General features: G+C 51.3%; 2 protein-coding genes across 3 annotated transcripts in view; one reads left to right on the top strand and one right to left on the bottom strand.

Moving 5' to 3' along the window:
• Nucleotides 1-1,852: 1,852 nt before the first annotated feature.
• Nucleotides 1,853-27,448, bottom strand: SRRT (serrate, RNA effector molecule). Its single transcript, XM_075847331.1, has 20 exons — nt 27,218-27,448; nt 24,111-24,251; nt 23,853-23,981; nt 23,629-23,775; nt 23,267-23,455; nt 19,257-19,426; nt 18,994-19,160; nt 18,796-18,909; nt 17,506-17,623; nt 17,278-17,423; nt 15,384-15,445; nt 15,225-15,303; nt 14,933-15,109; nt 14,657-14,830; nt 13,774-13,927; nt 12,880-13,073; nt 12,630-12,786; nt 2,371-2,460; nt 2,198-2,294; nt 1,853-2,122 (listed from the first exon to the last, which is right to left on the bottom strand). Exons 2-20 carry the CDS (start codon nt 24,227-24,229, stop codon nt 2,047-2,049), a joined length of 2,559 nt encoding a protein of 852 aa, XP_075703446.1. The 5' UTR covers nt 24,230-24,251; nt 27,218-27,448; the 3' UTR covers nt 1,853-2,046.
• The window catches only part of NYAP1 (neuronal tyrosine phosphorylated phosphoinositide-3-kinase adaptor 1), a 131,511-nt gene continuing 130,913 nt past the window's right edge, over nt 27,168-27,765 (top strand). The window contains exon 1 of one of the 2 annotated variants that reach the window (XM_075847334.1): nt 27,168-27,726. The gene's annotated coding sequence lies outside the window, so the exon portion shown is untranslated. The other variant, XM_075847333.1, reaches the window with a different exon arrangement.

The raw sequence follows: 27,765 nt of genomic DNA, 5'->3' as shown, positions 1-27,765 counted from the left end.
TTGAAGATCCGAATGTTGGATCGTTCTTATAATACCCTGCAATACTTCTGTATTGCAGGGTATTATACCGGTCAGTTTCGCGCTGACGGGAGGCGTTTTAGGTCCCGACTCTGGCACGACGTCATCGCCTTCAATAGATGGAAGACCAGAGGCCTTTGTTAGGCTTCCGGTTGCCATAGCAACCCAAACATATCATTAGTCTCTTCTAGAACCTCAAAAGATGGGAGGAGAGGTCGGCTGTCAGCGATCGCAGGGGAAGAGAGAGCCACAGGGGGCGCCATCCACCCTCCCCGTATCTGCTGGATGTTTTTTGGGGGCAGCCTCTGACCATATACTATTCTTTCATAGGGGGATTGTGGTGTTAATCAGTCTCTTCCATTGACCTACGGTTGGGATTTTAATCACCCATCCATCCGAGTGCAATGGCTTTACGGGAAAAGAAAAACAAAGAATTCTAGTAGGGCGTGGCCATAACGAGTCATCTAATAGGCCCAGGGAAGAGGCCGGGTCTCTCCACTACCGGCCACACCGCGCCCATCTTTAAATAATGCGCTAGGTAATATCAGCGATCAGCTTTCATTGCGGCATTCAAAGGGTTAACGGCAGAGAGAGGCTATTTCCGGATTCCGTGTACTCTTAGCAGAGGGTAAATATTTTTTTTGCGTGAGATTTATTAGCACGTTTAGTAATATATGCGCCTCCACCGCCGGCAGATTACAGTAGACGGAGGGCCGGACAGAATGCCAGTTTATATGGAGGCCGGAGAATGGAGCAAATTCATCCATAAGGTGAAGAGTCCTATGTGTGTGTTATGTGCGTGTGATTACCACTGTATCTAATCCTCCTACACTGTATCTAATCCTCCTACACTGTATCTAATCCTCCTACACTGTATCTAATCCTCCTACACTGTATCTAATCCTCCTACACTGTATCTAATCCTCCTACACTGTATCTAATCCTCCTACACTGTATCTAATCCTCCTACACTTTGCAGTCGCTCAGAAAATGGCAGCACACGGTGTAGGAGGTTTGAAGACCTTGAAACCCCTCCCCCGCCCGGCACCAGCAAGAATAAGGGAGGGGGGATTGTGTGAGGACACTAGAGCGAGTGTGTACCCCAAATTAGCAGCATAAATCAATGAGGTTGCTTTACCACAGTGACCATGCTGCAATTTTGGGAACTGCTCCCTCTGGTGGCCAGCACATGGAAATGGTCGATTCTAATTTATATTTCCTGAATTGTGAAAAAATGAAAATAATGTAATCACTCAAGTAATAATTGTTTAAACTAAAAAAATAAATACATTTCTAGCGACAAATTCCCTTTAAACCTATTTAGGAGAAGTGGCCCTATTTTATCAGAGTATCTAGAATAGACCTCTATTGGGAGGCCGTCCGGAGCAGGAGATTGGTCCTTAGCCAGGTCTGAAATAGCGCAGTCTAAATACGGATTATAGCGGATTCCCTCTTAATGAAGGAGATGGACGACCGAAGGGTAAATAATGACCACATTCTGCTGATGAATCCATGATTCTGCCTAGTCTTCCTGCTGCCCTCTGCTGGTGGAGTCTGTTCAGAGCACGCTCTGCTGTCCTGCATTGTGGGAGAGGTAGTGTTTACACCAGGATTGTAGCGTTTCCTCTACACATACCAGAATACAAGACGTCAGGAATATACCGCAGAAATTATACAGCGCAGATAAATGTAAAAGGTTTATTGAAAATAAAAACGATCATGTTGAGGGGATAACGGTAAACTCGGCCGCCAGGAACCCCAATACTACAAGTTTCATGTCCAGAAAGCGGCGCCCCATTCCAGCCCCCCCCCAACCACCACACGTAATCCATCAGCCGGTGTCCGGGAATACGTTTATTGAACAAAACGAACGTCACATTTATCTGAAGTCCTGAAAATTAATTAATTTAAAAGAAAACAAAAAAATAATGACCGGCGGGGGAGGGGGGAGCGGCTGTAATACCTGAAACGGAGGGAGCGGCGGCAGGAAGCGTGGGGGAGGGGCAGCATCTAATATAAATGCAGGCGTTAAAAGAAATCCACGTCTTCCGGAGCGTCCAGGTCTCTGTACTCAATAATAGAGCGGGGGTCTCCTCTCATCATCCTGTGTGGGGGGATGGGACGTCAGCATAGTGTGTGTACAGGAGAGATTATAGCGGGACGATCGATCGTTACTCACCGGTTGCGGGGTTTGCCCGGGTAGATGCCCCCCTGGCCCCTGAATGCATCATAACCTCGTCCGGCTCCGTAAGGGTTAGGAGGGAACTGCGGCGCCCCTGAAGTAGACGAGCGTTACTACAGAATTACACCCCCGACCAGCAGAGACCCGACCAAAGCAACCAAACCACCTACCTCCATACCCCATCACCGGGGGCCGCGGCTGACCATACTGCAGAAGAGCCTGGGGTCCCTGGTGAGGATACAGCAGCCCGGGGGCCAAACCTGCAAAATAAGAACAAGCAATGAGACCAAAGGAGATATCAGCCTGCCCCTCCCCCTGCAGGGTGATATATACAGAAGAGAGCTATGATCCTGCCCCTCCCCCTGCAGGGTGATATATACAGAAGAGAGCTATGATCCTGCCCCTCCTCCTGCAGGGTGATATATACAGGAGAGAGCTATGATCCTGCCCCTCCTCCTGCAGGGTGATATACAGAAGAGAGCTATGATCCTGCCCCTCCTCCTGCAGGGTGATATATATATATATATATATATATATAGAAGAGAGCTATGATCCTGCTCCTCTTCCTGCAGGGTGATATATACAGAAGAGAGCTATGATCCTGCCCCTCCTCCTGCAGGGTGATACATACAGAAGAGAGCTATGATCCTGCCCCTCCTCCTGCAGGGTGATATATACAGAAGAGAGCTATGATCCTGCCCCTCCCCCTGCAGGGTGCTATATACAGAAGAGAGCTATGATCCTGCCCCTCCTCCTGCAGGGTGATATATACAGAAGAGAGCTATGATCCTGCCCCTCCCCCTGCAGGGTGATATATACAGAAGAGAGCTATGATCCTGCCCCTCCCCCTGCAGGGTGATATATACAGAAGAGAGCTATGATCCTGCCCCTCCTCCTGCAGGGTGATATATACAGAAGAGAGCTATGATCCTGCCCCTCCTCCTGCAGGGTGATATACAGAAGAGAGCTATGATCCTGCCCCTCCTCCTGCAGGGTGATATATATATATATATATATAGAAGAGAGCTATGATCCTGCTCCTCTTCCTGCAGGGTGATATATACAGAAGAGAGCTATGATCCTGCCCCTCCTCCTGCAGGGTGATACATACAGAAGAGAGCTATGATCCTGCCCCTCCTCCTGCAGGGTGATATATACAGAAGAGAGCTATGATCCTGCCCCTCCCCCTGCAGGGTGCTATATACAGAAGAGAGCTATGATCCTGCCCCTCCTCCTGCAGGGTGATATATACAGAAGAGAGCTATGATCCTGCCCCTCCCCCTGCAGGGTGATATATACAGAAGAGAGCTATGATCCTGCCCCTCCCCCTGCAGGGTGATATATACAGAAGAGAGCTATGATCCTGCCCCTCCTCCTGCAGGGTGATATATACAGAAGAGAGCTATGATCCTGCCCCTCCTCCTGCAGGGTGATATATACAGGAGAGAGCTATGATCCTGCCCCTCCTCCTGCAGGGTGATATACAGAAGAGAGCTATGATCCTGCCCCTCCTCCTGCAGGGTGATATATATATATATATATATATATAGAAGAGAGCTATGATCCTGCTCCTCTTCCTGCAGGGTGATATATACAGAAGAGAGCTATGATCCTGCCCCTCCTCCTGCAGGGTGATACATACAGAAGAGAGCTATGATCCTGCCCCTCCTCCTGCAGGGTGATATATACAGAAGAGAGCTATGATCCTGCCCCTCCCCCTGCAGGGTGCTATATACAGAAGAGAGCTATGATCCTGCCCCTCCTCCTGCAGGGTGAAATATACAGAAGAGAGCTATGATCCTGCCCCTCCCCCTGCAGGGTGATATATACAGAAGAGAGCTATGATCCTGCCCCTCCTCCTGCAGGGTGATATATACAGTAGAGAGCTATGATCCTGCCCCTTCTCCTGCAGGGTGATATATACAGAAGAGAGCTATGATCCTGCTCCTCCTCCTGCAGGGTGATATATATAGAAGAGAGCTATGATCCTGCCCCTCCTCCTGCAGGGTGATACATGTAGAAGAGAGCTATGATCCTGCCCCTCCTCCTGCAGGGTGATATATACAGAAGAGAGCTATGATCCTGCTCCTCCTCCTGCAGGGTGATACATACAGAAGAGAGCTATGATCCTGCTCCTCCTCCTGCAGGGTGATACATACAGAAGAGAGCTATGATCCTGCCCCTCCTCCTGCAGGGTGATACATACAGAAGAGAGCTATGATCCTGCACCTGCAGGGTGATATATACAGAAGAGAGCTATGATCCTGCCCCTCCCCCTGCAGGGTGATATATATAGAAGAGAGCTATGATCCTGCCCCTCCTCCTGCAGGGTGATATATACAGAAGAGAGCTATGATCCTGCTCCTCCTCCTGCAGGGTGATACATACAGAAGAGAGCTATGATCCTGCCCCTCCTCCTGCAGGGTGATACATACAGAAGAGAGCTATGATCCTGCACCTGCAGGGTGATATATACAGAAGAGAGCTATGATCCTGCCCCTCCTCCTGCAGGGTGATATATACAGAAGAGAGCGATGATCATGCCCCTCCTCCTGCAGGGTGATATATACAGAAAAGAGCTATGATCCTGCCCCTCCTCCTGCAGGGTGATATATACAGGAGAGCTATGATCCTGCCCCTCCTCCTGCAGGGTGATATATACAGAAGAGCTATGATCCTGCTCCTCCCCCTGCAGGGTGATATATACACAGTATAGAGAGCTATGATCCTGCCCCTCCTCCTGCAGGGTGATACATACAGAAGAGAGCTATGATCCTGCCCCTCCTCCTGCAGGGTGATATATACAGAAGAGAGCTATGATCCTGCCCCTCCTCCTGCAGGGTGATATATACATTAGAGAGCTATGATCCTGCCCCTCCTCCTGCAGGGTGATATATACAGAAGAGAGCTATGATCCTGCCCCTCCTCCTGCAGGGTGATACATGTAGAAGAGAGCTATGATCCTGCCCCTCCTCCTGCAGGGTGATATATATATATACAGAAGAGAGCTTTGATCCTGCCCCTCCTCCTGCAGGGTGATATATATATACAGAAGAGAGCTTTGATCCTGCCCCTCCTCCTGCAGGGTGATATATACAGAAGAGAGCTATGATCCTGCTCCTCTTCCTGCAGGGTGATATATACAGGAGAGCTATGATCCTGCTCCTCTTCCTGCAGGGTGATATATACAGAAGAGAGCTATGATCCTGCCCCTCCTCCTGCAGGGTGATATATACAGAAGAGAGCTATGATCCTGCCCCTCCTCCTGCAGGGTGATATATACAGAAGAGAGCTATGATCCTGCTCCTCTTCCTGCAGGGTGATATATACAGAAGAGAGCTATGATCCTGCCCCTCCTCCTGCAGGGTTATACATATACAGAAGAGAGCTATGATCCTGCCCCTCCTCCTGCAGGGTGATACATATAGAAGAGAGCTATGATCCTGCCCCTCCCCCTGCAGGGTGATACATATAGAAGAGAGCTATGATCCTGCCCCTCCTCCTGCAGGCTGATATATACAGAAGAGAGCTATGATCCTGCCCCTCCTCCTGCAGGGTGATATATACAGAAGAGAGCTATGATCCTGCTCCTCCTCCTGCAGGGTGATATATACAGAAGAGAGCTATGATAATGCTCCTCCTCCTGCAGGGTGATATATATAGAAGAGAGCTATGATCCTGCCCCTCCTCCTGCAGGGTGATATATACAGAAGAGCTATGATCCTGCTCCTCCCCCTGCAGGGTGATATATACACAGTATAGAGAGCTATGATCCTGCCCCTCCTCCTGCAGGGTGATATATATAGATGAGAGCTATGATCCTGCCCCTCCTCCTGCAGGGTGATATATACAGAAGAGAGCTATGATCCTGCCCCTCCCCCTGCAGGGTGATATATACAGAAGAGAGCTATGATCCTGCCCCTCCTCCTGCAGGGTGATATATATATATATATATATATATAGAGAGCTATGATCCTGCCCCTCCTCCTGCAGGGTGATACATACAGAAGAGAGCTATGATCCTGCCCCTCCTCCTGCAGGGTGATATATAGAAGAGAGCTATGATCCTGCCCCTCCTCCTGCAGGGTGATATATATAGAAGAGAGCTATGATCCTGCCTCTCCTCCTGCAGGGTGATACATACAGAAGAGAGCTATGATCCTGCCCCTCCTCCTGCAGGGTGATATATACAGAAGAGAGCTATGATCCTGCCCCTCCTCCTGCAGGGTGATATATACAGAAGAGAGCTATAATCCTGCCCCTCCTCCTGCAGGGTGATATATATATATACAGAAGAGAGCTATGATCCTGCTCCTCCTCCTGCAGGGTGATATATACAGAAGAGAGCTATGATCCTGCTCCTCCTCCTGCAGGGTGATATATATAGAAGAGAGCTATGATCCTGCCCCTCCTCCTGCAGGGTGATATATACAGAAGAGCTATGATCCTGCTCCTCCCCCTGCAGGGTGATATATACACAGTATAGAGAGCTATGATCCTGCCCCTCCTCCTGCAGGGTGATACATACAGAAGAGAGCTATGATCCTGCCCCTCTTCCTGCAGGGTGATACATACAGAAGAGAGCTATGATCCTGCCCCTCCTCCTGCAGGGTGATATATACAGAAGAGAGCTATGATCCTGCCCCTCCTCCTGCAGGGTGATATATACATTAGAGAGCTATGATCCTGCCCCTCCTCCTGCAGGGTGATATATACAGAAGAGAGCTATGATCCTGCCCCTCCTCCTGCAGGGTGATACATGTAGAAGAGAGCTATGATCCTGCCCCTCCTCCTGCAGGGTGATATATATATATATACAGAAGAGAGCTTTGATCCTGCCCCTCCTCCTGCAGGGTGATATATATATACAGAAGAGAGCTTTGATCCTGCCCCTCCTCCTGCAGGGTGATATATACAGAAGAGAGCTATGATCCTGCTCCTCTTCCTGCAGGGTGATATATACAGAAGAGAGCTATGATCCTGCCCCTCCTCCTGCAGGGTGATATATACAGGAGAGCTATGATCCTGCTCCTCTTCCTGCAGGGTGATATATACAGAAGAGAGCTATGATCCTGCCCCTCCTCCTGCAGGGTGATATATACAGAAGAGCTATGATCCTGCCCCTCCTCCTGCAGGGTGATATATACAGAAGAGAGCTATGATCCTGCTCCTCTTCCTGCAGGGTGATATATACAGAAGAGAGCTATGATCCTGCCCCTCCTCCTGCAGGGTTATACATATACAGAAGAGAGCTATGATCCTGCCCCTCCTCCTGCAGGGTGATACATATAGAAGAGAGCTATGATCCTGCCCCTCCCCCTGCAGGGTGATACATATAGAAGAGAGCTATGATCCTGCCCCTCCTCCTGCAGGCTGATATATACAGAAGAGAGCTATGATCCTGCCCCTCCTCCTGCAGGGTGATATATACAGAAGAGAGCTATGATCCTGCCCCTCCCCCTGCAGGGTGATATATACAGAAGAGAGCTATGATCCTGCCCCTCCTCCTGCAGGGTGATACATACAGAAGAGAGCTATGATCCTGCCCCTCCTCCTGCAGGGTGATATATAGAAGAGAGCTATGATCCTGCCCCTCCTCCTGCAGGGTGATATATATATAGAAGAGAGCTATGATCCTGCCCCTCCTCCTGCAGGGTGATATATACAGAAGAGAGCTATGATCCTGCCCCTCCTCCTGCAGGGTGATATATACAGAAGAGAGCTATGATCCTGCTCCTCCTCCTGCAGGGTGATATATACAGAAGAGAGCTATGATAATGCTCCTCCTCCTGCAGGGTGATATATACAGAAGAGAGCTATGATCCTGCCCCTCCTCCTGCAGGGTGATATATACAGAAGAGAGCTATGATCCTGCTCCTCCTCCTGCAGGGTGATATATACAGAAGAGAGCTATGATAATGCTCCTCCTCCTGCAGGGTGATATATACAGAAGAGAGCTATGATCCTGCCCCTCCCCCTGCAGGGTGATATATATATAGAGAGCTATGATCCTGCCCCTCCTCCTGCAGGGTGATATATACAGAAGAGAGCTATGATCCTGCCCCTCCTCCTGCAGGGTGATATATATAGAAAGAGCTATGATCCTGCCCCTCCTCCTGCAGGGTGATATATACAGAAGAGAGCTATGATCCTGACCCTCCTCCTGCAGGGTGATATATATAGAAGAGAGCTATGATCCTGCCCCTCCTCCTGCAGGGTGATATATATATAGAGAGCTATGATCCTGCCCCTCCTCCTGCAGGCTGATATATACAAAAGAGTATATGAAAAAGGAACGGGGAGTGGGAAAAGTAGTGTGTTTTGTAATTGCAAAAAAATAAAAAATACTTTATTATTAAATTTATATTAAAACAATGTTAGATGAAAAAATGATGTTGCGCCAAAGTCCCCTAAATTGGCGCACTATGACAAATTATGTCTGATTTAGATTGCTCCGGATTGTAAAGGATATATATGTGTCTAACCTCCCCCTTATTTAGTAATAGAGAGGAAACTATAATAGTCCCTAAACCAGAAATTGGGTTGTTAAATAATTGCAAATAACTGTCCCCCTCAGTGTCAATGATGAGACAGTCTGATTGCACATGAACCCAGAGGTTCCTTCAACGGGCTGTAAGTGAAGCCCAGCGGTGGAGAAACCCATGTATTAATGTGACTGTAATGGGTTACATGTACATGTGTCTTATATGAATAGACACAGCACAGCAGAGTTGCAACTGCTGCATACTAGGAACTGAACAGGAGAAGGGATTAGACTGGGCCACAGTCTGTAACGGGCGGCTGGTCCGCTGAATTGCCTTGGTAGTGATCTAAAGTATCTGTAAAATTCCTATCAGGCAGTATAATCACTTCCCCCCAGCTGATGTATACTAACAACCTAGCTGTCAGGGTTTACAACAATTTATGTGGGCTAGCAAATAGGCTGCGGTCAGCTGAGTATTTATGACTGCACACAGCAGCAAAGAAGCCCCCGTCAAAGACAAACAGTGTGTGTGTGTTGTCTTATTTGTCAAAGCTCGATGTAGCAGAGCCGTTACTGCTACATTCAGGTCTCCAGCCCTGCAAGGAGACCTGACAGGCCAGCCACGCTCCCGGGCAAACAATCACACAGGCAGCGCGCCTGGACTGCGTTCCCCAGCTCCACACAACAGCGAGTACTCTGCCTGACAGGCAGTAAGGATATTGTACCACTGTTTGTTTGTCTGTGCAAGATAAGGCTGCCTGGTGAGTCGCGTATATGTGGGGAGGGCTGCAGGGAGCCGAGCTGCTGTCAGCTGTTTGAGTACGATCCGGTCTCAAACTTAGCTCAGCTCCGTGCACTCATGCACAAAGAGCTGCTCAGGCAGCCCGGCGTGCAGTATTGCCGTGCTTGTTCCCTAACTGTAGCAGATATTCTGCTGATTAGAACATTAAACTGCTATTAGCAGTACGGAGCAAAGTGTTTGGCATCTAACATTGGTGATATTGAAAAGACACCCGACGCGCGTTTCGCCGGTACTTCCGGCTTCTTCCAGGGGTGGCAGCCGCCGGAATCAAAGGCCAGATATGCTAAGAGTTCCTGATTGACAGGAATAGTAACAATCAAAACAATTTGAGAATGGAAACAAAGTAATGGTCCAACGTGATACCTCTGGTTAGTTCCAGCAATGTATCCATGTTAAAATAACACTGCCTAGGCTCAAGATGCATCAGATTGCAGCTAAAAAAATCTTTCCTTTCTTTATAACAAAAAACTTTTCTAAATTGCAGTCATATCAGGACATTCTGCTACATAATAAATGCACATATAGCATTGTCCTGCAGAGGCAGAGATATAAATGTAGATGTAACAAAAGAGGTTAACCTCGTAGATACACAGTACTGCATTGGCAATGATTGCTCAGTAAGTGTGTCAGAGATAGAAATTTTGAATATCAGGCACGATAAACTGGTGATGTGAGACCTTAGTTAGTTCCAGGTTCAAAGAAAACCACCAAAATTGAAACTTTCGTTCATGCCGAACGGTTTAAAGGAGTTCATACGGAATATCCACTCACTTTCTCTCCTCAGAAGGGCCTCATCAAGGTTGCCCCCTCTGATGCCCATGTTGAGTTTACAGATGCCCCAACCTTTCAGAGTCTGCCACTCTAGATTATGTCTCTCTTTAAAATGTTTGGCGATTGGAGTAGGTGTGAATATTTTCTTCTGGAGTTTACAATCCTTCTCTCCTTTGTCATAGTTAATAATTGACCTGACATGTTCTCCAATACGGATTTTGAGTGCTCTGGTCGTTTTACCCACGTATCTCAAACCGCAGGGGCACTCCAGACAATACACGACTCCTTCGGAGTTACAGTTCATATGTTCTTTGATCTTATACAACGCCCCAAATCCATCAGTGAATTGCTTGGTTGTAGTCAGGATTCTACATGCTTTACATAACTTACAAGGGAAAAACCCCATAATCTGGGCCCTCTTAGTACCGTCACCCCGCGTAAAGTGACTTGCAACCAAAATGTTCGAAATGCTGGTTCCTTTGCGATAACCTGAAAGGGCCCTCTCACCCAAGATTGTGTTTAGATTAGGATCAGATTTAAGTACATGCCAGTGTTTGTTTATAATCTGCATCATGCTATCCCAGTCTGCATGATAGTCAGTGATGAATCTAGGCTGCATGGGGGTTTCAGAGGTTTTGATAGCTGTCTTGGCTCGTGTCTTTTTAGAAATATACAGAAGAGAGCTATGATCCTGCCCCTCCTCCTGCAGGGTGATATATACAGGAGAGCTATGATCCTGCCCCTCCTCCTGCAGGGTGATATATACAGAAGAGAGCTATGATCCTGCCCCTCCTCCTGCAGGGTGATATATATAGAAGAGAGCTATGATCCTGCCCCTCCTCCTGCAGGGTGATATATATACAGAAGAGAGCTATGATCCTGCCACTCCCCCTGCAGGGTGATATATACAGAAGAGAGCTATGATCCTGCCCCTCCTCCTGCAGGGTGATATATACAGAAGAGAGCTATGATCCTGCCCCTCCTCCTGCAGGGTGATATATACAGAAGAGAGCTATGATCCTGCCCCTCCTCCTGCAGGGTGATACATACAGAAGAGAGCTATGATCCTGCCCCTCCTCCTGCAGGGTGATATATAGAAGAGAGCTATGATCCTGCCTCTCCTCCTGCAGGGTAATATATACAGAAGAGAGCTATGATCCTGCCCCTCCTCCTGCAGGGTGATATATACAGGAGAGAGCTATGATCCTGCCCCTCCTCCTGCAGGGTGATATATATAGAAGAGAGCTATGATCCTGCCCCTCCTCCTGCAGGGTGATATATACAGAAGAGAGCTATGATCCTGCCCCTCCCCCTGCATGGTGATACATATAGAAGAGAGCTATGATCCTGCCCCTCCTCCTGCAGGGTGATACATATAGAAGAGAGATATGATCCTGCCCCTCCTCCTGCAGGGTGATATATATAGAAGAGAGCTATGATCCTGCCCCTCCTCCTGCAGGGTGATATATATAGAAGAGAGCTATGATCCTGCCCCTCCTCCTGCAGGGTGATATATATAGAAGAGAGCTATGATCCTGCCCCTCCTCCTGCAGGGTGATACATACAGAAGAGAGCTATGATCCTGCCCCTCCTCCTGCAGGGTGATATATATATATATAGAAGAGGGCTATGATCCTGCCTCTCCTCCTGCAGGGTGATATATAGAAGAGAGCTATGATCCTGCCTCTCCTCCTGCAGGGTGATACATACAGAAGAGAGCTATGATCCTGCCCCTCCTCCTGCAGGGTGATATATATATATATATATATAGAAGAGGGCTATGATCCTGCTCCTCCTCCTGCAGGGTGATATATAGAAGAGAGCTATGATCCTGCACCTCCTCCTGCAGGTTGATATATACAGAAGAGAGCTATGATCCTGCCCCTCCTCCTGCAGGGTGATATATACAGAAGAGAGCTATGATCCTGCCCCTCCTCCTGCAGGGTGATATATAAAGAGAGCTATGATCCTGCCCCTCCTCCTGCAGGGTGATACATACAGAAGAGAGCTATGATCCTGCCCCTCCTCCTGCAGGGTGATATATACAGAAGAGAGCTATGATCCTGCCCCTCCCCCTGCAGGGTGATATATATACAGAAGAGAGCTATGATCCTGCCCCTCCTCCTGCAGGGTGATATATACAGAAGAGAGCTATGATCCTGCCCCTCCTCCTGCAGGGTGATATATATACAGAAGAGAGCTATGATCCTGCCCCTCCTCCTGCAGGGTGATATATACATTAGAGAGCTATGATCCTGCCCCTCCTCCTGCAGGGTGATATATACAGGAGAGCTGTGATCAGGCTCCTCCTCCTGCAGGGTGATGTATACAGTTGAGAGCTATGATCCCGCCGCTCACCCTGTAGGGCTTACCTTGGCCAGCCACAGGGGCCTGGATGGGCTTCATCTCCGGCAGCGCAGGGCGTTTGCTGTCCATCAGGAAGTTATTGAAGAACACGACCTCCTTCTTCACCTCCTCGATCTTCTCCGCGTGCTTGTTGAATATGTGTTTGCGAACAAATTCTGGTCCCTGAGAGGGGGAGAAGATTCAGGTTAAGTGCCCGGCTGTGACCCCGATTTCCCCCCCCCCCCACCCAGCCCTGTGTTGCCATGCCCACCACACCTTGAACTTCTTGCCGCTCAGCGGGCACAGCCACTTCTCTTTACCCAACTCCTGGGTGTTGGCGGTAACAAACTTCTCCACTTCCTGTTCTGGGTCCTTCTTCCCGACCTTCAGCGCCTCATCCTCGGAGAGCGTCTCACGTACAGCGAATAGAGGGACCAGCTTCTCCTCGAACGTCTTCTGCCAGTCAGCAACTGATGGTAGGACAGTAAGGACACTAGTCACGCGGGCCACCGGTCAGATAAGTACATCCAACCGATCCAAGCTTCAACCCAGGCCGATACGTATACGCAATTAACCCTTGGTGATCTATAGGCTGCTAATGTCACAGTATCGGGTCATACGGCTCCCTGCGCTCATCTGACCATCAGTGGGGAAAAAAAAAAGTTTAGCAACTGTCTAATATGCTCAAAATGTTAAAGATCTCTGCTTGCAGTCAGTTAACAGAGGCAAAAATGCCTTTTTTTTCTTGCTCACATTGATGAGGATTTGTTACAATGTATCAGTGTGGATAAAAGCTCCCATTTATAGATTTGTGATGTTGCCACATGATAGTAACAAACTCTCAGCTGTGAAAATGAGGAGGGTTTTAGCCTGTGAATGTAAACAAGAAGGTTCCCGTTCACTCTCAGCAAGCAGAGATAAGCAATTGAGACTATTAGAAAGTTGCAGAACTTTTCATATGAAGCTTTTACGAGAGACTGGCCCTTTAACCCCTTAAGGAGACATTTTTTCACCTCTCCCTAACGCACTTGAGGGGTTAAACGGCCAGGAACAGCGCACTCTTTTTCCGTCAGTTAGCCCCGGGTGTCAGCTGCAACCTGCACCAGGACGTATCGGCCCGTCCTGTGCGTGAAGGGGTTAATAATCTGACCACATGAATGCTGACATCACCTTCTCTGTGGGAGACGCGGTTTGGCGGGATGGGTCCTCTCACGTGCATAATCCCGCAGCGCGTCGGCATCTCGTCCTCACTGGGATAGTCGCAGTTTATGTAATAATCCACGGAGTGAACGATGCGCAGATACAGGAGGAGCTTGTCCAGGACCTGAGGGAGAGAGAGAAGTCACTACAGCTCCACCCCCACCTGCAGTCATGTAGAACATCCCCCCAGAGGCTCCACCCCCACCTACATCATCATGTAGAACATCCCCCCAGAGGCTCCACCCCCACCTACATCATGTAGAACATCCCGCCGGAGGCTCCACCCCCACCTACAGTCATGTAGAACATCCACCCCAGAGGCTCCACCCCCACCTAGTCATGTAGAACATCCCCCCCCAGAGGCTCCACTCCCACCTACATAATTGTGTCAGCAGACAACATCCTCCTAGAAGCTCCACCCCAATTAAATAATTATGTCAGCAGACAAGGGAAGCTCCACCCCTTCTTACAGAAGACCGCTGCCACTCTCCAGGGCGGGGCTTTATAAAATGTAAAATTACAACTATTTTCCGGACCGCTGGATGCCACATGAATGCAACCGGACGGCCTGCACGCAACCGGACGGCCTGCACGCAACGATCCGGTCTATACACGTCAGTTGAGCATTCAATTATCCGGGAAGTTCATGACAACTTCTTGAAAGGGCGTTGGATATAATTTTATAAAGAGAAGGTAAAATTCCTTTAATACGGCACGCACTGGTCCGGAAGCCACCGGTAACGTCTCTCTGCTGTGTGACCGGTGCGAGTGGGCACCAAGTACCGGCCCCCAGCGCTGAACATTCCTGTCGCCAAGGGGTTAAAGTATAAATGACTGCAGGACATAGATGTACCTTGATGAGCTTGTCATCCCGCTCCACGCTGATCTCAGTGGGGTTCCCTTCTTTCGGGGGCTCCGCTCCTGCCGTCCTCCCGGCCCCCCACAGCAGGTCCTCCTCTTCGGCGCTGACCTCATCGATGAGGTAATCGGTGATATTTTTCAGTATGGGATTCTGAGCGGCGACTTCCTGAAGAGACACAAATAGCGGCGGGATGAGAGGACGAATTACCGAGCAGCCGCCGCCCCCAGTCACCTGCCGCCACCCCCCAGTTACCCGCCACCGCCTCACCTCCCCGTCCTGCACTTCTTTCCACATCTGGCCCCTCTCGTCCAGCGCGTGGATGAGCCGGGCCGCCAGCTTGATGTCGTTACGCAGGATGGGCCGGTGCTGGGCAATGCCGCTCACATGCCGGATTCTCCAGGACAGTTCTCTGTTCACCACCGGGCTCAGCTCGCACTCCCGCAGCTTCATTATAATAAACACAAGACGGGGTCAGAAAAAAAAAAAATGGGGCGATCAAACGTAAACTACAAGACAACAGCGAGGACGGTGTGAGGAGCCGCCGCGGCGGCCGCCGTACCCGGATGTTCTGCAGGTTCCAGCAGATCTCTTTAATGTTCACTCCTCGGTTGAAGGTCACGTATCCTTTCCGCAGAAACCTACAGAAAACAAGATGAGCAGAAGTCAAATACCCGCGCCAACGTGGCACCACCCATCAAGACCAGGTCACCCTTCTCACCTTCTTTCAGGCTGGGGATCAGACAGCGCCACCCGCAGGAAGCCTGAATATCTCTTACAGAGCTGGAGGGGGAGAGAAAGATTCATTACACAGGCTCCGATGTGACTGAATGGGGGATTACAGACCATGTCAGACCCTCAATGACCACTGCAGATACTAAACATGTACAAACATCACACCGTGACTCCACCAGCAGAATAGTGAGTGCAGCTCTGGAGTATAATACAGGATATAACTCAGGATCAGTACAGGATGAGTAATGTAATGTATGTACACAATGACTCCACCAGCAGAATAGTGAGTGCAGCTCTGGAGTATAATACAGGATGTAACTCAGGATCAGTACAGGATAAGTAATGTAATGTATGTACACAGTGACTCCACCAGCAGAATAGTGAGTGCAGCTCTGGAGTATAATACAGGATATCACTCAGGATCAGTACAGGATGAGTAATGTAATGTATGTACACAGTGACTCCACCAGCAGAATAGTGAGTGCAGCTCTGGAGTATAATACAGGATGTAACTCAGGATCAGTACAGGATAAGTAATGTAATGTATGTACACAGTGACTCCACCAGCAGAATAGTGAGTGCAGCTCTGGAGTATAATACAGGATGTAACTCAGGATCAGTACAGGATAAGTAATGTATGTACACAGTGACTCCACCAGCAGAATAGTGAGTGCAGCTCTGGAGTATAATACAGGATGTAACTCAGGATCAGTACAGGATAAGTAATGTATGTACACAGTGACTCCACCAGCAGAATAATGAGTGCAGCTCTGGAGTATAATACAGGATATAACCCAGGATCAGTACAGGATAAGTAATGTAATGTATGTACACAGTGACTCCACCAGCAGAATAGTGAGTGCAGCTCTGGAGTATAATACAGGATGTAACTCAGGATCAGTACAGGATAAGTAATGTATGTACACAGTGACTCCACCAGCAGAATAGTGAGTGCAGCTCTGGAGTATAATACAGGATATAACTCAGGATCAGTACAGGATAAGTAATGTAATGCATGTACACAGTGACTCCACCAGCAGAATAGTGAGTGCAGCTCTGGAGTATAATACAGGATATAACTCCGGATCAGTACAGGATAAGTAATGTATGTACACAGTGACTCCACCAGCAGAATAGTGAGTGCAGCTCTGGAGTATAATACAGGATATAACTCAGGATCAGTACAGGATAAGTAACGTATGTACACAGTGACTCCACCAGCAGAATAATGAGTGCACCTCTGGAGTATAATACAGGATGTAACTCAGGATCAGTACTGGATAAGTAATGTAATGTATGTACACAGTGACTCCACCAGCAGAATAGTGAGTGCAGCTCTGGAGTATAATACATGATGTAACTCAGGATCAGTACAGGATAAGTAATGTAATGTATGTACACAGTGACTCCCCCAGCAGAATAGTGAGTGCAGCTCTGGAGTATAATACAGGATATAACTCAGGATCAGTACAGGATAAGTAATGTATGTACACAGTGACTCCACCAGCAGAATTGTGAGTGCAGCCCTGGAGTATAATACAGGATGTAACTCTGGATCAGTACAGGATAAGTAATGTAACGTATGCACACAGTGACTCCACCAGCAGAATAGTGAGTGCAGCTCTGGAGTATAATACAGGATATAACTCAGGATCAGTACTGGATAAGTAATGTAATGTATGTACACAGTGACTCCCCCAGCAGAATAGTGAGTGCAGCTCTGGAGTATAATACAGGATGTAACTCAGGATCAGTGCAGGATAAGTAATGTAATGTATGTACACAGTGACTCCACCAGCAGAATAGTGAGTGCAGCTCTGGAGTATAATACAGGATATATCATGTTTATGTGGATATATAAATTGAATGGAAACACTCACCGCTGTGATCTCGGCCTTGGAGATGTTGGGGGCGACGTTCCTTATGAAGAGGGAGCAGGTTTTGTGTAATGGACGTGGCTTCACCACTTCCTCCTTGGGCTTCTCCTTTGGTTTCTCTTCTTCCTCTTCCTTCTTGGGAGACCCCTCTGCCAGGAAACAGAAAGATCAGTTCAGATTCCTGTAAGGTGGGATGCGTCACATGATCTCATCTGCACCCATGTGACTCACCTCGCCCGTTCTGTGCTTGACTCTCTGGTTTGGGACTTCGAGGCTCAGAACCAGAACCGGACTCTGAGTCGCTGCCCTCGTCACTGTCCGCACTTCTCTTACGTTTCCTTTTACTGGTCTGTGAAGGAAAGATTGAAAAAAAATGAATAACTACAAAAAAAGGCAGAACAGGTCCTGGAACAAAAAATAAAAGCGGGATCTGAGCTCCAATAGATTAAAAAAAAAAAAACATATATATTTTCTGGTTTATATAATTGGAATACGGCACCATGGGACGTCCTAAACCAGTTCTAGGAGGTGCAAGGAAAGTTTTAAAAAAGAAAAGTACAGCCTTGCAACCCGGCTGACAACCGCTGCCTGACCCGGACGCATCAGGAGAGGTCGACCAATGGATCCGGATTGTGGGAACGCCGCCCTCGAGTACTCTGGGCAATAGAGAAAAGGGAGGGGTAAGAGATACAGGAGGGAGAACTTGTCCCACGGAATCAATCGCAATGGCCTTGAGATAATACACCGACCACGTAAGTTGGTACAATGTGACACGGAAAGATCCACGTGGGGTGCCCCAGTTCTTGCAAATGTGATGGAATACGTCTGGGTGTCCCCAAGACACCCCTCTCCTGGATCCGAGAGACCCCTCTCCTGGATCCAGCCTTTTACGACAGTCTGCAGACTAGTTGTCCACGCTGGGGCAGGACGCTCCGCTCATAGAAGAGAGTACGTCCACAGAGGAGATAAGACTCCTGGTGCCGCCCTGGTGGTTCAGAGAGGATACTGAAATGTAGTGGTTAGTCTGGATCCAGACCTGGGTGACTCTGGAGAAGGCGAGTCCAAGTAAGATTGACTTGTAATCAAATTATTGCACCCCCGAAGGAGTCTGGAGTGGAATTGTAGTGTCGCCTCCTAGTGGTGGATGGACAGAGCGCGGAGTCTCCAATGATATAAACAAGAAACCCCCTTTAAGGCCTCATGCACACGACCGTAAAAACACCCGTTATTGCGGGTCGTAACGGGCTCATAGACTTCTGTTACCCACGGGAAGGTACCCGTGCCGTTAAAAAAAATAGAACATGTTCTATTTTTCTATTTTACGGGCCGTGCTGCTATACTTTATAATGACAGCACGGCTCGCAAAAGCGGCCGGCTGCCCGTGGCCGGCCGTGCTCGTAATTACTTAGGGTGTCTTTAGCCTTCGTTCTAGAGTCCCACCCAGAGCAGAGGTCAACCCTGGAGGGTCACACAGTAAATGGATGAGATCACTGATCGCACAGGATTGTGGGGGTGACTGACCTGACTCCCCTTCCTGCTCTCCCGCTCCGGCTCTTCCTTCTCCACCTTCTTCTCTTCCTCCTCCACTGGTTTTGGGGGTTTCTCTTCCTCTTCAGGCTCCTTCTCTGTATCAGTCTAGATAAAAGCAAAAACACAACTGAGTCCAGCCCCTTCCCCCGCACAGACCGAGCAGCCACGGCCGTCCCCTCCTCCGCTCACCTTGACCGTCGCCTCCTTCTCTTCCGGGGGTTTACTCTGCCCCTCGGGGGTCCGGGTTTCCTCTTTCTTGGCCGCTTCTTTCTTTGCAGCCTCGCGTTTTGCTTGCTCTTCCTCCTCGTCGAGGATCTTCAGGTCGATTTCTGTTCCTTCTTCCATTTTTATGACCGCTGGGAGTAAAAGGGCACAAATCAGGATCAGGGTACGGGAAAGCGGCAGCGCCGGCGACACCTCGGTATGGCCGTGGACGGAGCGTCTCCCGTTACCTGCGTCCAGGACCTTGATAATGGCGGGCGCCTTCTCCATGTCCAGCTGGAGCTCATTAAACCACCCGTTATCCATTAAATACTGGAAGGCGTTCAGCCTGTTGCGGAGCGCCGCCTGCGACTCCTGCTTGTGGCGTCCCACCTCGTCCGGGTGATACTTAGATCGGAACCTGGTGATAAACCGCGATGACAAATGCAAGGGCGGGCGAGAGAGAGCGATGGGGGGAGAGAAGGAGACGATCAGATCAGGAGGAAACGTTCACACAATCAGCAGCTTTAACCCCTCACCTGCCAGCAGCCCCATTCACAGCCATTCATTATCCCCAGATTATTATATCCTGTACTATATCATTCTACTATCCTTAGGGCCAGTTCATCAAACGTACAGTAGGGGGCGCCACATTCAAAAATAAACCCGACAACCTGCAGCTCCAACCTCCAACCACCCCTAACACTTCACGTATCAATGAGGATCTGCTGCCCCCTCAGTCTCCGCACAAAGCATTAGGTGCCCGCGGAATTGACTACAGCTCCGGATGTGACTGGAGTAGAAGACATGATATTAGAGCAGAACTGTGAATACAGCTCTGGGTGTAATTAGTCGCAGCGCTGTAGAAGTGTGTGTCACCCACTGACCTATAATAGAGAAAACTAACCGCCCCAGCGTAGGCCGAAGCGCCCCCCTGGGTGTATAGTGGATGCGTTACAGGTACGTGGCGGGATATTCCACATCGCTGCGGACGTTATGTCATCCTGAGTCGCCGCTGCACGTCACTATTGTACTCAAATTACACAATTTCTTCGCCTTTCAGAAGCTATTCACACATTCTGCACCCCTCCCCCAGCAGCCCCCCCGTATACATCAGTCCCCAGGCTCCACCCCCAGTACACATCAGTCCCCAGGCTCCACCCCCAGTACACATCAGTTGATTAGATAACAGTCCCCAGGCTCCACCCCCAGCGTTACCTGGTCCGCAACGGGCAGAAGTTTCGGAATAAAACATTTATACTTTTCAGCAAAATCCTGGAGAATTGTTTGATTTTTTTTGTTTTAGGTTCTCCCCCCGCGCGGCCCTGACTGTCTAATCCTAGAACATTCAGAAACTAAAGAAAACAAAAAAAGCCTGAACTGTCTAATACCGAAAAAGGGCGAACCGAGGCAAAAAAAACAAAAACAGGGCGCCAGGAGGACGATCGCTGCACCTGGAGCCTCTTCAGAGAAGGAGAAAAGTGGGTTTTAGGTTACAGGGAGAAAACACCGAACAGCAAATAATATATCATCAGTAATAAGGGGAGAGGGGGGGGGCGAGAGAGGAGAGGGGGGGGGGGGCGAGAGAGGAGAGGGGGGGGGGGCGAGAGAGGAGAGGGGGGGGGGGGCGAGAGAGGAGAGGGGGGGGGGGCGCGAGAGAGGAGAGGGGGGGGGGGCGAGAGAGGAGAGGGGGGGGGGGGGCGAGAGAGGTAAGAGGGGGGGGCGAGAGAGGTAAGAGGGGGGGGCGAGAGAGGTAAGAGGGGGGGGCGAGAGAGGTAAGAGGGGGGGGCGAGAGAGGTAAGAGGGGGGGGCGAGAGAGGTAAGAGGGGGGGCGAGAGAGGTAAGAGGGGGGGCGAGAGAGGTAAGAGGGGGGGCGAGAGAGGTAAGAGGGGGGGCGAGAGAGGTAAGAGGGGGGGCGAGAGAGGTAAGAGGGGGGGCGAGAGAGGTAAGAGGGGGGGCGAGAGAGGTAAGAGGGGGGGCGAGAGAGGTAAGAGGGGGGGCGAGAGAGGTAAGAGGGGGGGCGAGAGAGGTAAGAGGGGGGGCGAGAGAGGTAAGAGGGGGGGCGAGAGAGGTAAGAGGGGGGGCGAGAGAGGTAAGAGGGGGGGCGAGAGAGGTAAGAGGGGGGGCGAGAGAGGCAAGAGGGGGGGCGAGAGAGGCAAGAGGGGGGGCGAGAGAGGCAAGAGGGGGGGCGAGAGAGGCAAGAGGGGGGGCGAGAGAGGCAAGAGGGGGGGCGAGAGAGGCAAGAGGGGGGGCGAGAGAGGCAAGAGGGGGGGCGAGAGAGGCAAGAGGGGGGGCGAGAGAGGCAAGAGGGGGGGCGAGAGAGGTAAGAGGGGGGGCGAGAGAGGTAAGAGGGGGGGCGAGAGAGGTAAGAGGGGGGGCGAGAGAGGTAAGAGGGGGGGCGAGAGAGGTAAGAGGGGGGGCGAGAGAGGTAAGAGGGGGGGCGAGAGAGGTAAGAGGGGGGGCGAGAGAGGTAAGAGGGGGGGCGAGAGAGGTAAGAGGGGGGGCGAGAGAGGTAAGAGGGGGGGCGAGAGAGGTAAGAGGGGGGGCGAGAGAGGTAAGAGGGGGGGCGAGAGAGGTAAGAGGGGGGGCGAGAGAGGTAAGAGGGGGGGCGAGAGAGGTAAGAGGGGGGGCGAGAGAGGTAAGAGGGGGGGCGAGAGAGGTAAGAGGGGGGCGAGAGAGGTAAGAGGGGGGCGAGAGAGGTAAGAGGGGGGGCGAGAGAGGTAAGAGGGGGGGCGAGAGAGGTAAGAGGGGGGGGCGAGAGAGGTAAGAGGGGGGGCGAGAGAGGTAAGAGGGGGGGCGAGAGAGGTAAGAGGGGGGGCGAGAGAGGTAAGAGGGGGGGCGAGAGAGGTAAGAGGGGGGGCGAGAGAGGTAAGAGGGGGGGCGAGAGAGGTAAGAGGGGGGGCGAGAGAGGTAAGAGGGGGGGCGAGAGAGGTAAGAGGGGGGGCGAGAGAGGTAAGAGGGGGGGCGAGAGAGGTAAGAGGGGGGGCGAGAGAGGTAAGAGGGGGGGCGAGAGAGGTAAGAGGGGGGGCGAGAGAGGTAAGAGGGGGGCGAGAGAGGTAAGAGGGGGGGCGAGAGAGGTAAGAGGGGGGGCGAGAGAGGTAAGAGGGGGGGCGAGAGAGGTAAGAGGGGGGGCGAGAGAGGTAAGAGGGGGGGCGAGAGAGGTAAGAGGGGGGGCGAGAGAGGTAAGAGGGGGGGCGAGAGAGGTAAGAGGGGGGGCGAGAGAGGTAAGAGGGGGGGCGAGAGAGGTAAGAGGGGGGGCGAGAGAGGTAAGAGGGGGGGCGAGAGAGGTAAGAGGGGGGGCGAGAGAGGTAAGAGGGGGGGCGAGAGAGGTAAGAGGGGGGGCGAGAGAGGTAAGAGGGGGGGCGAGAGAGGTAAGAGGGGGGGCGAGAGAGGTAAGAGGGGGGGCGAGAGAGGTAAGAGGGGGGGCGAGAGAGGTAAGAGGGGGGGCGAGAGAGGTAAGAGGGGGGGCGAGAGAGGTAAGAGGGGGGGCGAGAGAGGTAAGAGGGGGGGCGAGAGAGGTAAGAGGGGGGGCGAGAGAGGTAAGAGGGGGGGCGAGAGAGGTAAGAGGGGGGGCGAGAGAGGTAAGAGGGGGGGCGAGAGAGGTAAGAGGGGGGGCGAGAGAGGTAAGAGGGGGGGCGAGAGAGGTAAGAGGGGGGGCGAGAGAGGTAAGAGGGGGGGCGAGAGAGGTAAGAGGGGGGGCGAGAGAGGTAAGAGGGGGGGCGAGAGAGGTAAGAGGGGGGGCGAGAGAGGTAAGAGGGGGGGCGAGAGAGGTAAGAGGGGGGGCGAGAGAGGTAAGAGGGGGGGCGAGAGAGGTAAGAGGGGGGGCGAGAGAGGTAAGAGGGGGGGGCGAGAGAGGTAAGAGGGGGGGCGAGAGAGGTAAGAGGGGGGGCGAGAGAGGTAAGAGGGGGCTAGAGAGGTAAGAGGGGGGGCGAGAGAGGTAAGAGGGGGGGCGAGAGAGGTAAGAGGGGGGGCGAGAGAGGTAAGAGGGGGGGCGAGAGAGGTAAGAGGGGGGGCGAGAGAGGTAAGAGGGGGGGCGAGAGAGGTAAGAGGGGGGGCGAGAGAGGTAAGAGGGGGGGCGAGAGAGGTAAGAGGGGGGGCGAGAGAGGTAAGAGGGGGGGGCGAGAGAGGTAAGAGGGGGCTAGAGAGGAGAGGGGGCAGGTAAAAGACGGGTGACATTGGCGGGTGGGGGTCACACTGCAGGGGGGGGCGGTGGTACAAGAGGGGCGACACTGGAGTGACAGATCATACAGGGGTCACATACCACTCCTCGTCTTTATGGGCCAGGAAGAAGTCCTGCATCTGCTGTCGTCTGAACTCCATCTTGTACTCGTTGTAGCGCCGGACGGCCTCCGTCTCGTCCACCGTGTCTTCCAGCGACAGCAGGAATTCTTTGAAGGTCTTCATGACGGGGGCCGGAGACCCCATGTCCACATCATGCAGGTTCCCCAGCCTGGAGGAGAGGTTATATAGTAAGGGGACATTATATACAGGGGTCATAGGTCATGACGGGGGCCGGAGACCCCATGTCCACATCATGCAGGTTCCCCAGCCTGGAGGAGGTTATATAGTGAGGGGACATTATATACAGGGGTCATAGGTCATGCCGGGGGTCAGAGCTCCTACCTGGCCTGGATGGGGATCCCATGATGCTGCATGACGTGGATATCCGGGTGAGCCCAGGGCTGCGGCGGCCCGTACGAGGGGGCGCCGGACGAGCCGGAGTACTGCATATCATAGCCGCTGTGATAGGGGTCGGAGCTGTGATCATCCCTGAAAGAGGAAGCACTCCCATCATCAGCAGAGAGAACTACAACCCCCGGGGGGAGGGGACCCGCAGCCCTTCTTACCAGTCTCTCCTCATACGTTTTTGGGGAGGACTCATCTCATGTCGCGGTGGAGAAAACCTCTCTCTGCGGCTGCGGTCGTAGTCTCTGTACTCTCCGCGGCTCCGTCTCTCTCGGCCTCGGTCCCATTCCCTTAATGAAGCAGAGAGGAGATAGTTATCAGCGTCCCATGAGCCTCCGCTGCTGAGGTGTGACCGCACAGAGAAGCGACAGCTCAGCAGATGATGGCGACACCGCGGTAATAGGATCGGCCGGTGTCACCTGTCACTCCAGTCGTCTCTCCTCCGCTCCTCTCGTTCCCGGGATCGGTCATAGTCGCTTCTCTCCCTCCTGAACTTGTCCCTCCTCCTGCGGTCGTACTCGTCATCGCTGTCCCCCATTATCTGCAACTTCACTGAGACACTGGAGCAAAACAGAGGGGGTAAATACGAGAGGGTCACCGGTTTAATTCCCGATCTCCTGGCTCATGTAATCGCCGCTCTGCTGCCGATCACCACCGCGAGAGGTTATAAAAAAACTTGTATTATTTGGAAAGTTCTGAGCATTTTTCTAAATATGTAAATGTGGCTCTAATAGCCAAACAGGAGGCGACTCTCTCTCGTCACTCTGGGCGGTGTAATGCTTTCTGTATGACGCGGTCCAATCTGCACACAGCGTCTTCCCCTTCCCTGCCCAGCGACACCATATAGTATACAGCTTCCAATCCCGACTGTGTATTCAGCTAGTGATATCTCCGGTTGGGTGCGATCCCGGTGTCATATGAAAGATTAGAATCTCCTCTATCATCCGCCACCAGAACCGCTGCTCTGGGTGGTCCACGGCCGGAGATACGGCTGCTTGATGTGATCCCCCCCCCGTCCCGCCAGCCTCAGTCTCTCACACTGTGTGACGCAGCTTCGTGCTTATAGGTCAGAGGCTGTGAGGAGGCTCCACCCCCAGAGAATCGCTGCTGTCACCTCCCACTTGTCTAGTAGAGCCTCATTTACATATTTAGAAAAAAAGCTCAGAACTTCTGAAATAAACTTTTTGGGTCACAATTTTCACTATTATCGGGGTGACGGCGCCGATCAGGTTATCTAGGAAATGACTGAACTAGTGACAGATCCTCAGTAACCCCTTAATAACCGCCGATACGCCTTCTCATGGCACCCTAACCAACGTCCTGCACGGGTCACCTGTGCTGGCTGGAGTGGGGGCGGTGACAGCCGGGCTCCTGTTTAAACTGTAGCGATCAAAGTTTATTTAGATCGCAACCGCTTAACACCTCAGACTCCGCAGCCATTAGCGATTGCTGCATTTGAGTAATTTACAAAGGGAGGGAGCCCCATGTCACCCATCGGTGCCCCATCACACACACACACACTGGTGCCCCCTCATTATTACATAATTGCCACACTGGTGCCCCCTCATTATTACATAATTGCCACACTGGTGCCCCCTCATTATTACATGGACTCTGCCACACTGGTGCCCCCTCATTATTACATGGACTCTGCCACACTAGTGCCCCCTCATTATTACATGGACTCTGCCACACTGGTGCCCCCTCATTATTACATGGACTGCCACACTGGTGCCCCCTCATTATTACATGGACTCTGCCACACTAGAGCCCCCCTCATTATTACATGGACTCTGCCACACTAGTGCCCCCTCATTACTACATGGACTGCCACACTAGAGCCCCCACATTATTACATGGACTCTGCCACACTAGTGCCCCCTCATTACTACATGGACTCTGCCACACTAGAGCCCCCACATTATTACATGGACTCTGCCACACTAGAGCCCCCACATTATTACATGGACTCTGCCACACTAGAGCCCCCACATTATTACATGGACTCTGCCACACTAGAGCCCCCACATTATTACATGGACTCTGCCACACTAGAGCCCCCACATTATTACATGGACTCTGCCACACTAGAGCCCCCACATTATTACATGGACTCTGCCACACTAGAGCCCCCACATTATTACATGGACTCTGCCACACTAGAGCCCCCACATTATTACATGGACTCTGCCACACTAGTGCCCCCTCATTATTACATGGACCCTGCCACACTAGAGCCCCCTCATTATTACATGGACTCTGCCACACTAGAGCCCCCTCATTATTACATGGACTCTGCCACACTAGAGCCCCCTCATTATTACATGGACTCTGCCACACTAGAGCCCCCACATTATTACATGGACTCTGCCACACTGGTGCCCCCTCATTATTACATGGACTCTGCCACACTGGGGCCCCCTCATTATTACATGGACTCTGCCACACTGGGGCCCCCTCATTATTACATGGACTCTGCCACACTGGGGCCCCCTCATTATTACATGGACTCTGCCACACTAGTGCCCCCTCATTATTACATGGACTCTGCCACACTGGTGCCCCCTCATTATTACATGGACTCTGCCACACTGGGGCCCCCTCATTATTACATGGACTCTGCCACACTGGGGCCCCCTCATTATTACATGGACTCTGCCACACTGGGGCCCCCTCATTATTACATGGACTCTGCCACACTAGAGCCCCCACATTATTACATGGACTCTGCCACACTAGAGCCCCCACATTATTACATGGACTCTGCCACACTGGTGCCCCCACATTATTACATGGACTCTGCCACACTAGAGCCCCCACATTATTACATGGACTCTGCCACACTGGGGCCCCCTCATTATTACATGGACTCTGCCACACTAGAGCCCCCACATTATTACATGGACTCTGCCACACTAGTGCCCCCTCATTATTACATGGACTCCGCCACACTGGGGCCCCCTCATTATTACATGGACTCTGCCACACTAGAGCCCCCACATTATTACATGGACTCCGCCACACTGGGGCCCCCTCATTATTACATGGACTCTGCCACACTAGAGCCCCCACATTATTACATGGACTCTGCCACACTAGAGCCCCCACATTATTACATGGACTCTGCCACACTAGAGCCCCCACATTATTACATGGACTCTGCCACACTAGAGCCCCCACATTATTACATGGACTCTGCCACACTAGAGCCCCCACATTATTACATGGACTCTGCCACACTAGAGCCCCCACATTATTACATGGACTCTGCCACACTAGAGCCCCCACATTATTACATGGACTCTGCCACACTAGAGCCCCCACATTATTACATGGACTCCGCCACACTGGGGCCCCCACATTATTACATGGACTCTGCCACACTAGTGCCCCCTCATTATTACATGGACTGCCACACTGGGGCCCCCTCATTATTACATGGACTCTGCCACACTAGAGCCCCCACATTATTACATGGACTCTGCCACACTAGAGCCCCCCTCTCATCACATGGACTCTTCCTTACCGTTGCCCCGCTTACTGTTACACGGACTCTCACGGTTTATCCCGGGGTCTCCCCGGACCTTGTAGCCGTCGCTAATTCTATAACACGGGTCCCGCAGGCTTGTAATCCCTCTTCTCCGGTCACACGGGGTTTCCCAGGCCCCTGCTTCCAACCGCTCTCCTCACGCAGGCCGCGACTTCTCTGATGGTAACAAAGATGGAGGCGGGAAGGTGAAATTACGTCATTTCCTGTCATCGGCGGAAGTACGCCAGGATGGGAGGAGCCAGAGAAAAGGCGGGAAAGATCATGCGGTTGCCATTTTATAAAAAAAAGCAAAAAAAAATAAATAAATACAAGTAAATAAAGAATAATTTGTTGAAACCATAAGCGCTCAAATACAAAACGACTAAATTGTTTAACACTAGACCGAAGGAGGACGACTTGTCTGCAGAAAGACCTGGAGATTTCGATTGCCCTACACAAAGATGGCGGAGCGGGCATCACCTCAGGGACCGGGTCTATTGCGGCAGGTGTGAATTATGGTGGAATTTTTATAAACACGCTCTGAG

Source organism: Rhinoderma darwinii, assembly GCF_050947455.1.
Source record: "Rhinoderma darwinii isolate aRhiDar2 chromosome 3 unlocalized genomic scaffold, aRhiDar2.hap1 SUPER_3_unloc_2, whole genome shotgun sequence".
Taxonomy (NCBI): Eukaryota; Metazoa; Chordata; class Amphibia; order Anura; family Rhinodermatidae; genus Rhinoderma; species Rhinoderma darwinii.
This window is presented reverse-complemented; position numbering and strand designations above follow the sequence as displayed.